At 40.9% G+C, this 14,970-nt stretch overlaps 1 protein-coding gene across 3 annotated transcripts in view; it reads left to right on the forward strand.

Moving 5' to 3' along the window:
* SORCS1 (sortilin related VPS10 domain containing receptor 1) overlaps window positions 1-14,970 on the forward strand; it is a 528,310-nt gene that overhangs the window by 378,456 nt on the left and 134,884 nt on the right. For all 3 annotated transcript variants that reach the window (XM_058298482.2, XM_071215682.1, XM_058298481.2), the window contains exon 6: window positions 4,564-4,628. In XM_058298482.2, the coding sequence (XP_058154465.1) occupies window positions 4,564-4,628 (65 nt within the window). The remainder of the gene's footprint in view (window positions 1-4,563; window positions 4,629-14,970) is intronic.

Genomic DNA, 14,970 nt, shown 5'->3' on the forward strand with positions numbered 1-14,970 from the left:
AGCCCACACTCTCCCACATTCCATCCAGTGGGCCATGGCAGGACATACAATGTCCGGCAATTGTCCCTGCAGCACCACCCAGGACAACTCCAAGTCCCGAAAATGCCTCCACATCTCATCTCTTCCTCCCATTCCCCTCACCCAGCAACCACCATGGCCACTTTTTCCACACTAATGCCACATTTTCTCAATTATTAACCACAATAGTTCATGAATAAGATATCATTAAGTCCACTTTAATCCTTACTGTATTCTTCCTTCCTGTGGCCCCTGGCTTGGTTGTGTCCATTCCACATCTATGTCAAGAGGGGGCTTAGATTCCACATGGATACTGGATGCAATCCTCCTGCTTTCAGTTGTAGGCACTCTAGGCTCCATGGTGTGGTGGTTGACATTCTTCAACTCCATGTTAGCTGAGTGGGGTAAGTCCAATAAATCAGAGTGTAGGAGCTGAAGTCTGTTGAGAGAAGCCGACTTTCAACTTCAGTCTTCTGAGGCTGAGCCACAGATGATAAGAGTTTAAAAGACAATAGAAGGGGGCAGGAATTCCAGGAAGAGGCACCAGTATGTCTTCCATGAAATTCAGTTCCCCAGTTCAACAAGGGGATTCATGTTCCCACTTACACATAAAGGCTGTGTAAAGATATATAAGATATAGCCACATATTACCGCTTTCTCTAATAAAGGATCCTGGACCAAAATGTTTCCTCTTATAATAATAGAGAGGTTGTTTCTGAGTCCCAGAGTTGAGTAACCCAGTATATTAAATATAATGTTACATATTGGCCAGTCTAAACATGTCATCTATGTATTTGTTGAGGGAATAATTTTCTCTATGGTGCAGTAAGCACAGAAAAGTCAGTGATTAAAAAAAAAAAAAAGAGCCCCTCCCTTCTGGTAGCTCAGTCTAGTTAGAACAATGTTTGTGCAAAGAGATCCAGGATACCATGGTAAGAACCGTGGCAGGGATGTGTACAGGGCAGTCTAGGAGCATAAAGCAAAGGCGCCCAACCCTTTGTGCTGGATACTAGATGTCAGACTTAATCCCATAATTGGATAGAAATGCTTAAAACCTGCAAATAAGACCTAGGGAATGTTTTGGATTCAGTTCTGTTCTCCTGGTGTTTCTCTTTTATTTTAATACCACAGTTGATCTTAAAGCATAGTTCCTACTAAAATGTGAGTGTGTAAGTGGTCTACAGTGAGAAGACCACATGGGTCCACTGCAGTGAGGTGTGTCCACAACGTGGCTGGTTTAGGACAGGACCGTTAAAACTAATACCTCTGTAGATGTTTAACATTGCTTGGCTTCAGCTCTTAAGAATTCACCCTTGCCACAAAGTAAAAGCAGCAATAATTTTTTATGATGTGTGACTGACAGAGATATTCCTAGGCCACTAGGAAAAGAAGTGAGCACATCAGCCAACAAGAATTGTAGGAAACACTGGTGCTTTGAATTTAGTATTGAAAGTTTTATTTTGTTCATATTGTTTACTATCAATGAAAAGAACTTTAGGCAAAGGGAAAGGGGTTGGTTAGCCTCTGTAGATTTTTGTGAAAACAAAGGACTCCTTTTTTAAAAAAGATTTATTTATTTATTTATTTATTTATTTATTACTCTCCCTCCCCGCTCCCCCCAGTTGTCTGCTCTTTGTGTCCATTCTCTGTGTATTCTTCTGTGACCGCTTCTATCCTTATCAGCGGCACCGGGAATCTGTGTTTCTTTTTGTTGCATCATCTTGTGTCAGCTCTCTGCATGTGCGGCGCCATTCTTGGGCAGGCTGCACTTTCTTTCGCTCTGGGCGGCTCTCCTTACGGGGTGTACTCCTTTTGCGTGGGACTCCCCTATGTGGGGGACACCCCTGCATGGCACGGTACTCCTTGCATGCATCAGCACTGTGCATGGGCCAGCTCCACACAGGTCAAGGAGGTCCAGGGTTTGAACCTCGGACCTCCCATGTGGTAGGCGGATGCCCTATCCATTGGACCAAGTCTACTTCCCTACCCTTGACTCTTTTTCTTTAGTTGGTGTGGGGAAAACATACCACTTGAACCAACAGTTCCTGCTCTTAGAGGCAATAAACGACCTTGAGAAACTGCTGCTATATTGATGTGGGACCATGAGCACATGGAAAGATGCAACTGATCCAGGGTCATTATTTTGTCTCCCAGTGGCACTAACCATGAGCCAACCCAATTAGGTTTGCATTCTGGTTTCTAACATGTATTTCTGAGGAGTTGGGGAGCAACCTTCTCCTTTGAAAAAGGGGTGTGAGACACTTCCACAAAGATATTCAAAGCACCAGGCAAGGTTGGCAGGTGAACAGCATGGAACTGCCCATTAATATTTTGAAATAACCAGTTAGTTGCTCAACTTTCTAGTTTTAGGCTTGTCAGGCAGCTCATTTTCTTTCTTAATTCTCATGAGTTGGTATTGGCAGCAGAGGTCACCTACAAATCCTGCCGAGCAAGATGTCATAATGGGAAGATGGAGGGCCACTGTCCCTGGACTAGCAGTTGTTTCAGTACTTAACCGAAATCATGGTGGAAGTGTCACTGCACTCAAGCAGATTCCAATGATGTAAAAATGTCCAAATACTTGTCCCCTGTTTCTTTGGAAAAATTATAAAGCCCTTATTAGGAGATACACGCTCCCTGGGAGAAGAAAGAAGCAGTATTTAATAATTTGAGGATGGAACACTAAATTTCAGACCTTGGATCAATCAGTGAAGACTTAATGATGGGATAATAGGGCCTCAAGGAGACAGCTTTTCTAAAGATAAAGAGAGACTGAGCTAGCTAGGTCCCAGACGCTTTGAGTTGGGAAAATGTGTTCAAATAAGCATTCTGGGAATGATCTCCTCGGGCAATGATTAATTTACTTATATCAGAGAGCTCACAGGCCCTATATCTTCTTTTCTTCCTCTTCCCTCCCTCCCTCCTTTTCTTTCTTCCTTCCTTCCTTCTTTCCTTCTTTCAGTCAACATTTATTGACTGTCATTATATGCTAGGAACCAACATAGGAATAGACAGAGTTCAGCTCCTCCAGTAGCTCCCAGTTTGGTATGCCTGTGTGAAGGCCTCTTGGCATCTGTGTGTGCATGTTGGAGAAGGGATTGCCTTCACACTGGGAAAGACAAAAGTAATTATTTAGAATAAACTACTGTCAGCTATACTATGGGATTCATTAAAAACCTTTGATAGTAAGAGGAGAGGGCTTTTCCTGATGTAATAGGGAAATATTTAAAAGAAGTGACCCTTCGGTTGTATCTTTTTTTCCCTCACTGTTTACAAGTTTATTTCTTAGTTTCAAAGATTATTTCCCCTTCCCCTTGTGTTTAGAGTTTCCTGTATTCCTCCATTCAGTCTTGACTGCCATAACCAGACAGACGGAAAGTACAAGGACCTTCTTTTTCTTGCATCTGTAGTACATTCAGATGCATCTCAAAGTAAGAATAGGTAAAGAATAGGTGAAGCTGGAGAAGAACATTTCAAGCTGAAAGAGACTTTCAGAGGCTTGAAGAAGGGTGAGGAAATGAATGTGGCAGTTGGAGGGAACAGCAAGTCTTTTAGTGTAGCTGAGACACAGGATATAGTGTTTAGTAGCAGGAGATGAGGCAGGAAAAGTGAGATGGGTCTTGGGTACCACACCAAGTCCTGAAGGTCATGAGTATTTTTAACATCTGTATGTTCTAGGATGGGTTTGATGGCTGGGCTTTGTGGTTTGAGGCTGACAGAGGGACCAGTTTGTAGCTCTAAATGATGACTATTTACCATGTAAAAATGGAACAAATTAAAGGACAGCTCTGCAAATCCTGATGAAAAAGAAGTACAGATGGTCCCAACTTTAATTAATCTTGCTGTATAAAAATCCAAGAGATAGAGTATGACTGCCCATATTATTTATGTAACAGAATAATTATTTTCTATTTATTGTGGCTCATTGCAAGATTATACTAAATAACATGTGGCTCCAAGGCATTTTAAATAGAGTTTTATTTTATTTATACATAAGGTTTCATGTACACTTCTTAAAGTAAGGCCCGTGTGCATTTTTCTCATACTGATTTACTAACAGAAAATGGTCACTCTGTGATGTAGTTACTGCTTCACTGGTTGGATAGTGTGGTTTGTTCACAGGGTTGTGGTAGGTAGTTTGCAGATTTCAAATGGGAAATTTAATTAGACACATTCACTATGTAAATCACTGCTCACTAAGTCAATCAGTTAAAGCAATGTGCCTGGCATCTGCCTGAAAAGTCTTTAGGACACAAAAGACATGTGTAAGACGTATTTATAAGACTGACATAATAGAACACAATATCCTTGCCAAAGTTAGATGCGATCATCATCAAATAAAGATTTCATCATCTTTTTGTGTGTGAAGTGGAAATTTTACTGTCAGATGGCATAAATAAATACAGAAGCATATTCCAAGGATTGTGGTTTAGAATCCTGTGGACATAATAATCTGTGGGCTCAGCCGAGTTTCTGTTAGGCAAACGAGGACCACGGAGAGGCCATTAATGTTGATGCTCCTTTTCATGTTTCTCCAATTTTTAGGTCTGTGACGGGGTCGAACAAGGAACCAGACCTTGTGCATCTTGAGGCCAAAACTGTGGACGGTCGTAAGTAAATCAACTCTGCCACCGTGTTCATAGTAGTATTAGTTCTGTCACTCTGCTGTGAACTGAGTCTGTGTTTGGGGAAACCACAGTGGCAGTAATCCAAGTCATTTGGACAGCAAGACTCTTCCTGTCCTCAACAATCCAGAACTGTTTTTAATAATTTCCAACAGAATTTCTTTTATGCTAACTGTTGAGGTAGTAGTAACATAAGCACAGCCCTCTCATCCAAACAGTGTGTTTTTCATTCCAAGTTAAGAGTCAAGTCCAAGATTTCTGATCCCTAAAGGATTTTATTGTTTCTCTGGTTGTTATTTTGTTTGGATTTAGTTTTCCAGTCTTCTTACGTTATCAGCTACCATCTGGGGAATGCCTCACTCTCCTATTTGGAGAGTCACAAGACACTTTGAAAGAATAGGAGAAAAAGAGAATCCTCTAGTGTGGTCTGCTGCCCAGTGCAAGCCTCAGGAGGGGAAGGTGCATTGAGTCCGTTGCTCAGCTGTGATGGTCCTTGATCACCTCAGTTAGCTGGTGACAGACAGCAAAGGACTTGTCTTTGTGGAGATTGTAGTTTTGGGTACATGATACAGAGGAAAGTACGTCGCAATCCAGAATTCAGACCCATGTCTGAATGACTCAAAATTAATAGAATGACTCTATTAATTGTGTGACCTTGAGAAAGCTATTTAAACTCTATACTTCAACTATTCCATCTGTAAATTAAATAAATTAATGATAACTATTATTATAATAGCTTATATTTTTTTGATCACTCATCCTGAACTAGGCATTATGTTAAACACTATATACTTTTTCACAATTTTCACAATAGCTTTCTAGGTTGTTACTCCCATTTATAATTTTTTATTAGAGAGTTCTTAGGTTTACAGAAACTCATGCAGAAAATACAAAATTCCCATAGAGTCCTCTCACACACACATTTTTCCTATTATTAGGAAAAATTTTTCCTATTTAGTGTAGAACTTTTGCTATAATTGGTGAAAGAACATTCTTATAATTGCACTATTAACTATAGTCCATAGTTTACATTAGGATTCATTGTTTGTGTTGTGCAATTCTATGTTCTGTTTTTAAAATTTTTTTCTAGTAAGATATGAACAACCTAAAATTTCCCCTTTTAAGCACATACAAATATATAATTCAGTGGCATTATTCCCATTTAATAGGTGAGACACTGTGACTTAGGAAGCTTAAATAATACATCTAAGATTACATGGTGAATAAGTAGAAGATAACAATGTCACTCACAAAGTGCATGCAGGTGAGAATTAGATAAACCAATTCATATGAAACATTGCACAAAGTGCCTGACCTGTGGTACATTTAGCCACAATAACATTGTATATTTCCTTCCCCTTTTGTGGTCTTGAGGCTCCTCAGAAGGTCAGAGCAGTGGAGGAGTTAGCACTAGGCCTAGGAAAGGGCATTATAGATGAGCAGGATGAAAGAAAAAGAAAAAGGGAAAGTGTGTAGAAGAAGAAGGAATGAGGGGGAAAGAGTCAGGGAGAAAGAAGGAGGTCTCAAATATGGAGAAATGGTTGAGAATGACCACAACTACCATGGAGCTATGAGGCTGTTGTAGATTGCCCAGCACCAAGCCAGAGACATCTTCTATTTCCAAAATATGATCACCGCTGCAACTTGTATCTGCCCACATGTCCTCTGCTCTTCTGAATGCAAAGGGGGCTGATTCTTGCACTTTACCAGCATAAAGCCCGAAGAAGCAGGTCACCCCTAAAGCCCAAACACCCAAGAAACCCCACATACTACCCTATTATGCACATACTTTGGGCTTTTAATCTCTAGAGGATTGGCTTACCTTTTAGGGAATGACTATATTCTTAGTCGAGTCAGTGGGGACATACCAGGGTCCTTGCTTATTGTCAACTCCTCCTCTGTGGACCCAGGCAAGGCCACCATATATAGTTTGCCCAGTGCTGTGCTTGACTCATAGAATGAGCTCAAGTGTTTAGAGTGTCTGTCCCACCTCTTCAGTGGGCTTTCTCTGCTGGTAATACCTCCATTGCCTTGGATTAGATTACGTTTTCTTGGACTGGAAGTCCTTTATGCAGCAGTCAGAGCAATCTTTTCCCAAGGCAAAAGCAATCAGATCACATGTGTTAATCTTTCATTTACTTCCACCTGCTCTGATGATAAAGACCAAAAATCTCACTTTGGCCCGTAGCTCCATCTGGTGCAAGCCCATTTCCTCAGCTTAATCTCCCTCTCAACTCCTAACTCCTTGCCGTAGGCCACTGGATTACTTTCAATTCTTGGGGGCATGTATGGTTCTGAATATTGCCACAGGGCCCTGATACCTGCTATTTCCTCCGTGGAAAAGCCACCTATCTTCTCCATTTCCTGGCCAATTTAGTGTAATTAATCACTGCAGATTGTTCAGATCTCAGATTAAGCATTGATTTCTTAGGGAAGATATTCTTGAATTCTCTGTCACTAAACATTGTTTTCTATTTTGCCCTCATCTCTGTTTGAAATTGTACATTCCATTTTCATCATTATTTGATCACAACCTTTTCTTCCCACCAGTCTGTAAATTCAATAAGAACAGAGCCATGTCTATTTTTGTTTAATTTTGTGTCTCTGTGTAGGAGGAGCTTAATAAATATTTGTTGAATGAAGACATATTTGACCAGAAACTATCCAAGGGTGAAAATTCAATAATAGGGTTTAATTTGAAAAGTTATTCCTGTCAAAACAAAAGAGAAAAAAAAAAGAACTACCAATTGAAATAAAGGGTCTAAATATAACACCTGACCTGAGTGGGGGAAAAAAAGATTGTTTTACTATTATACTCTCTCTCTTTGTTTCTCTCTCTTTTCAACAATTCAGATAACATGGCTCCAAGTAAAAGAAACAGAAAGAGGAGGAGGGAAGGAAAGAACAGAGAGAGCAGAGTAACAAAGAATTAGCAAATGTAGCTTGGAAAATTTAAGTGTGTTTTTCAAAATCAAGTTCCAGGCTGGTCAGTTCCTCCAAAAATTCCAAATCTGTATGCTATCTCTCACTCTGTTTCCTGAATGAGATCATCCCTTTTTTTTTTCCCATCCCATCATTATTGTTTAGTAGAATATTTAAATGCGTGGAACTCATTGTTTTTATCCTAGGTCATATATCTTTCAAGATGTATGCCAACATAATATATTATTTTTGAATCTGAAAAAGGAAGTTTTTCTGATTTTAATGCACTCAGGAATTTTTCAGCCAAGACAGACATTACACATAGGAAAAATCCTTGACTTGCTTATGTGACTCATCTGCATTGGGGAGGGGGAGAAGGAGGAAGAGTTGCACATTTTTATCTGGCTTATTATTCAAGGTTTACTTCTAGTCTCATTTTGAAGGTCCCTAGGTTAACTTTCATAATTAATTTCTGCTTCAATTAAAGTCCTATATCAGGGGGGAGGTGAGCTCTGTGAAGGTCCCTGACTGACACAGACATTTCTTGCCATCTGTCTTCTGAAATGTGGATGTCTTGGAGATTACAACTGTGACAAGGGTGTTGTTCTTTCTTGTATTTCCTCTCTGCCTTGGGATGCATGCTGAAGAGAGCAACCTTGGTCAATCACCGGAAATATTATCGGAAAATTTTAAACATATCTGTTGGATTGGCACTAGTTATTGGCCCATATCTTCAGCTGAGGACAAGTTGACAGGTCCTCATCCAGGAAACAAATATTGCACTGTTTAAATGGTGTGCGTGTGTGTGTGTGTGTGTATGTACCTAGTACATTAAAACTGCAGACACCAATGCAAGAAAACCTACATTCCATTGACTTAGCTAACATAGGTGCATTTGTGTATATGTGTGTGGTTAAAGAGAAAATATTGAACAAGCTGTTGAAAATTTTACGAAAAGCCATATCTTATTGTTTAATCTTAACTTTACATCCAAAACGTTTTGAGCTACATTTTGAGCTCAAAACATAGCTCAAAGGCTGACACATTTAATGCTTGCTGAATTAATGAACATATATGTGTGTCACCTTTTGCACATGTCTTCTTAAAGAAGGGTCTTTCAACCATAGGGTCTGTGCAGTTCTACAGGGCTAATGGATGAGCTCAGGAAACTTAGTAACTCCCCGAAAGTGGGTGTCATTTATGATGAGTGTTTAATTTTGGAGGGAAAGAATAGCCTCCAAATAACTTGTAACAGAATTCCTACCTTGGCAGTAACACAAAAATGTGTACTTTTACATTTATGCTCATCTATAAACATTTATTTTGTAAGAGAACCCACAGTACTAGTTTAGAATTATTTCTCCTATTTACTTCTGAAATGAAAGACTCAGCTGGTGAGTTGAATGCTTCTGTGCTGGTGCTGATCCATGCCAGCATGGTCAGGGAGATGGGACCGGTACTGGTCTCAGTGTCTATTTGCATGAGTAAGTAACCTTGTATCAGCTTTCCCAAGGACTAATCTCCTTCACTGGAGAAATAAACCCTTGGCCATTTAACGAACTGTGAAAATGACTGCCCAAAACTCTTTATGAAATCGACCTCAAACTAGCATTTTATACACTTGAAAATAATACAAAACTTACAACTTTACATAACTATTCATCCCACTAATTCTGGTCTTGGATGAGAACCGGAAACCGTATTTTTATTTTCCATTCTCCTGCCCTGCCATCTGTTTTCCATATTGAAAGGCATGCGTGTCAATACCTGGATAGGGCTAGAACTGGTGAAATACTGTAGGGCTGTGAGAGAGACCTCAGTTCTTGTATGCCCTCAATATTTTAGCTAGGGGTTGTTTGGAGATTTTACTGTGAGCATAGATTACTTTTATACCAGCAAAAATAATAATGACGACGAAAAAAAAAAAAGTAGTACGAAGTATATCAAGTACAAAGTAAAATCCACTTCTTGACCTTCACACCCAACTTTTTAAAACATTTCCAGTGCATTCTTATAGAAATCATTTAGGCTTATACAATTGAATATGCATGTATATACATACACACACACAAATGATTATGCTGTCAAACAGTATGTAAAATAAAATGTTGATAAAAATATAGCAAGTTGAAAATCTTTCCATAACAGCATATGTAAATTTAGCTTGTCCTGGCTAATCACTACATAGAATCCCGTTTTATAGTCAACTATGATTAAGTCAATTGCAATCTCATTAATATAGATGTTCGGCTTTTATAAACAATGCTGATACAAACATACATATTATTTATTTGGTTAGTAAGGTTTCAAACTTGTTCAAGCAGCAAGCACTGCTGCAGGAGAAATTAATGAAGTTCCTAGGCAGAAAGTATATACATCTTCAGTTTTCACAGATGCTGTCACATTGCCCTCTAAAATAGTTGCAACAATGCATGCTCCCTCCATATGCAAATGCCTGTGTTTGCAAGCCCTCAACAATCCTAGCACATTATGAAAGACTTTCAAACAAATCATATAAGCAAAGAAAAACATATCCTTATTGTTTCAATTTGCATTTATTTAAGTAGGGGTTAGGATAAGAATTTTTATTTGTACTTCCTTTTCAATGAACCTGCAAATGATATCAGATCTATTTGCTCTTTTAGAGAGTATCACTTTGCATTTATATACAAATCTAAGAAAATATTAAACCCTACACCCCCTATTGTAGCCAAAGTCTCAACACTAGCACAGCGGTTGATATTATTAGACCCCCGTTTCCGTTTCTTTAGCACTCATTTACCTTCCCTTTCAATCAGGGTATTAAGAGCCCCTAAGGCGGAGCCTGGGAAGAGGTTGGAAAGTTCCGTTTCTGATCGGCTTCAGATTCTGATAGCTCCCCACCACTTCCCAGCACTCTCAACATATGCATTCTCACTTTTGTCCTCCTGTCCCCAAATCAAGCACCAAGGCTTAGATAGTGCAGCAGCACCTAGGACTATATTTTTCTATTGGTGTCATTCTGACTCCATTTTTCATATTGCAAAAGACTCTGACTTAAACTACTAGTGATTTCAATTTGGCCTCTCTGATTTAGTAGCCTAAAGACAGCCCTGAAAATCAAACAGAAAAGCATGAAATAAGATAACACAGGGCTCCCCACAACAGCAGGCTCAGCTGGGCAGCTTTGAAATTGGACTCTTTGTAGCCTTTATGCGCTACTTTCCCTGCCTCCTGCGCACCCACCCCTCTGCATGGGGGTCTGCCCTTACCTCCCATCCCGAGGATGAGAGAACAGAGGTGTGCAAGGAAAACTTGTTGTTACCAGGCCACAACTCTAGGACAAAGGTCTGGGTGTTTACTGGGATTTAAGGATCCCGCAGGATAGCTAAGCCTCAGTCTTTAAACATGTATGTGTAGAAATAGCCAAGTGTCTGGAAAATTCCCAATGCTTCTGACCCAGCTTTTAAAAATGAATAGATAGGGAAACGGATTTTGGCCCAGTGGTTAGGGCGTCCGTCTACCATATGGGAGGTCCGCGGTTCAAACGCCGGGCCTCCTTGACCCGTGTGGAGCTGGCCATGCGCAGCACTGATGCGCGCAAGGAGTGCCCTGCCACGCAAGGGTGTCCCCCGCGTGGGGGAGCCCCACGCGCAAGGAGTGCGCCCGTGAGGAAAGCCGCCCAGCGTGAAAAGAAAGTGCAGCCTGCCCAGGAATGGCGCCGCCCACACTTCCCGTGCCGCTGACGACAACAGAAGCGGACAAAGAAACAAGACGCAGCAAATAGACACCAAGAACAGACAACCAGGGGAGGGGGGGAAATTAAATAAATAAATAAATCTTTAAAAAAAAAAAAAAAAAAAAAAGAATAGATAAAAGGTAGTATCAGAAAAATCTTGGCTCTTGCTCAGACATTTCCTAAATTTGACCTGTATATTCTCAAGCCACAATATTGCTAGTACTATGTATTAAATGCCTATCATTTGCCTGGTGCTGCTGTGCCAGGTACTCAGCTGCACTTCTCACAGCAACCTTTGGAGGTAGGCACTGTTATTACTGTCATCGTTTTAAAGGTTTTAAAGATGAGGAGAATGTGGCTCACTGAGATGGCCCTTTCCATTTTCTCAGAGCTAGGATTTGAGGCTAGGTCCAATTAGTCCAGACAACTCATTCAACAAACATTGTTGGGCATCTGTTTCATGGCAGGTGCTCTTCTAGGCATGAGGAGTAGCAGGGAATGTCACATGCTACTCCTGGAGTGAATCTTTCAGTAGGGGAGAGAGTTGATAAATTTGTAATGTCAGGTGGTGATAAGCGCCGGGAAGAAAAACAAAGAAGAGTGGGAAGGAGTGTGATGGGGGAAAGGTGTCCAGGAAGGAATCTCTCATGAGATAGCTTTTGGTATTTGAGCCAAATGCTAATGGAAGTGAGGAAGAGAGCTGTGTGTCTGGCTAGTGGAAGAGTATCCCAGGCAGATGGAACAGCAGGTGGGAAAGATCTGGAAAAGGAGCGTGCTCAGCGGGAAGATCTGTGTGGCTAGAATCTGGAGGGGAGAGGCAAACGTGTCATCTCATTTTGTTGGTTCTGGGATCGGACTTTCTTGATCTTTGTTGAGTACCTGCTGTGTTCAGATTAGGATACTTAGAGCAGAAAGGCTGATAAAAAGAGTGAAGAAGTGGTTGAATGAATACATTGGTCTCAGAGACTGTCCCTTGAACTCGGCCTCTCCCTAGAATCACCCGTATAACATGAACAGATCTAAACAAATATGCCCTCCCCCCCAATAAAAAAAAGCCAGGAGAAGAAAATCTGTAGATTTTCTCTTCTATGGATAAATTGTCTCCCCACTTCTTTTTTCCCACCATTCCCTCCTTCTCCCCCTTCTTCCCTCCTTCTCATTTTTTTTTTTTTTAAAGATTTATTTATTTAATTTCCCCCCCTCCCCTGGTTGTCTGTTCTTGGTGTCTATTTGCTGCGTCTTGTTTCTTTGTCCGCTTCTGTTGTCGTCAGCGGCACGGGAAGTGTGGGCGGCGCCATTCCTGGGCAGGCTGCTCTTTCTTTTCACGCTGGGCGGCTTTCCTCACGGGCGCACTCCTTGCGCGTGGGGCTCCCCCACGCGGGGGACACCCTTGCGTGGCACGGCACTCCTTGCGCGCATCAGCGCTGCGCATGGCCAGTTCCACACGGGTCAAGGAGGCCCGGGGTTTGAACCGCGGACCTCCCATATGGTAGATGGACGCCCTAACCACTGGGCCAAAGTCCGTTTCCCTCCTTCTCATTTTGATTGCTGCTTTTCTTCCTTTCCTTCCTTCTTTCCTATTGACTTGCCTGTCTCTTCCTCCCTCTATCTTTCTCTCTTCTTCCTCACCCCCCCCCCTTTACTTCCTAATCTTAATTTGGAAAATTACTTGAACAAATGTGCTTCTTGGTTTTCATGCCTGGGTGTGACCTAATCGACAACTCTGTGTTTCAACTTAAACTAGTTTCTGGTGTGGCTTTCCTGCAAAATGGACAGATGGTGTTCCCCAAACAAAACTCCCAAGTTCTTTTGCTGCTCAGTCCTTCTTATTTGGAGAATGATGACTTTCTCTTGCCACCATTCTAAGCAGCCTACCAGGCTTTTCTCCGCTCTTCTCTGAAGCTTTCCATGGTTATCCCTGTTGGCTCCTCAAAGGTAATTGTTTTCTTTGTGAGATTAAGCAGTTAGTAAAATAGTCTTGGTCCACATGAGTACTACAGACTATTGGAAGATAACAAGCCCACAATTCTGTATGATGAAATGTAAAATAAATTCAGAGTCAACAGAGAAGATTTGGAAGTACCTGGCACATAGTTCACTGTCTGTGGAGAGGTAGGAAGGTTAGACACCCCTCCCCTGTCGTCCCACAGTACCCCACATCTCTTAGAATATGTGCCCCATACTGCATTGTAACAGGCTAGTGTCTTTTCTGTATATCTTTAAATTATCCTAACCTTACAGAATATGTGTTCTCTCTCATGGCTCCAAAGCATAGCCCAGTGCTTGACGAAGACTTTATTATCCCCAAAATTGCCTTGTAGTAGCTATGGTCTCCTGCATGCCCAAAGGCCAACAGTAAAAGCAACCTTTACCAAGTCATACTGGTCCAAAGGTTTTATAGGAGAAAGCAAAGCTGAGCTGCAAGCTTATCGTGTCAGGGGAGAACATTGTCATCTACATTTATAATTTTCACAGAAATTACTTGTCATCTACATAAACTTTGAGAGGCGAAGCCAGATTATCACTTTAGAAGATTTTAATTTTTACCTAGTACATGCCCTCAAGACGTCTAGAACCCTAATGAGAAGGAAGCATATTTCAACATGTATACACATTTGTGTTTTTGTGTGTTTGTGCATATGTGTGTGTGTGGTACGTGTAATGGGTGGGAACATTTAACAGGAAAATTTTAAAACAAGTAATTAGAGTAACTGAATGAACAAAAGGAAAATGTACTTGCTGATGAGTGGGCTTTTAAACTTCTGTTTTGAGTAGGGACAGGGCAAGTTTGAGTGTTTAGTTCCCAGCGTAGATAATGATTTTGTTAAAATTAAACTTCTACCGTATTAATAAATATCTATTGAATGATATGATGATTGAATGGAGCCCCAGAGACCTGTAGTAGATTTTATTTTTTTGATCTGTCATTTACTAGTATATGAAGCCACACAGTTTTTATCTGTAAGTCTTGGTTTCTTCACCAGTAAAACATACCTCTCTTTGGATTTAAAAAAAAAAAAAGTTTAAAAGAGAAAAAGCACTTAGAACAGCTCCTGACCCAGAGGAGCAGTTGTTCTGGTTGTTTGGAGGATAATGTTGCTGATGTTATTATCAGTGGAAAAGTTCTGGGAAGGAAGAGGTCTACATGAGCTTTAGGAGAGAGGCCCAGGAGTTATTTGGACAGGAAAACAGGAAAGGAAGGGATTTCAAACTAGGAGTACCATCTGAATGAACGCAGGGTGTCTGCCAGGAATGAGCATGCTGTTTAAAAATAGTGGAAGCCCTCAAGTCGCATACTTGCCAGGAACATCACAGAGCTTTGCTTGGTTTTGGCAGGAGTGGGAAATAGAATTCAGTGGGTAAAGTATGGGAAAGATTGGTTGGATATTAAAGTAATAGCCTGCTTTTAAACATCCTTTTGGCTCTAACATTCTAATAATTCTTGTTAAATAGAAAAAAGAATCTGAAGTTAGCTTGGTACATGACCTTCTCAGAGTCACACAGCATGTTGGAAGCAGAGCTAGGACTAGAATGTCACTGTGACTGGGGAGGGTGCCCTACGAAACAGTGGGCTGCAAGCTAGGTACCAGGTGTGAAGGTGACTTCCACGGTCTTCTGATAGCCCCTAGTTAAAACTAGTTTTCCAGATCTGCCCACTGATACCTGCCCACATGGAATATTTGTTAT

This window comes from Dasypus novemcinctus, chromosome 6, assembly GCF_030445035.2.
Source record: "Dasypus novemcinctus isolate mDasNov1 chromosome 6, mDasNov1.1.hap2, whole genome shotgun sequence".
Classification (NCBI taxonomy): domain Eukaryota; kingdom Metazoa; phylum Chordata; class Mammalia; order Cingulata; family Dasypodidae; genus Dasypus; species Dasypus novemcinctus.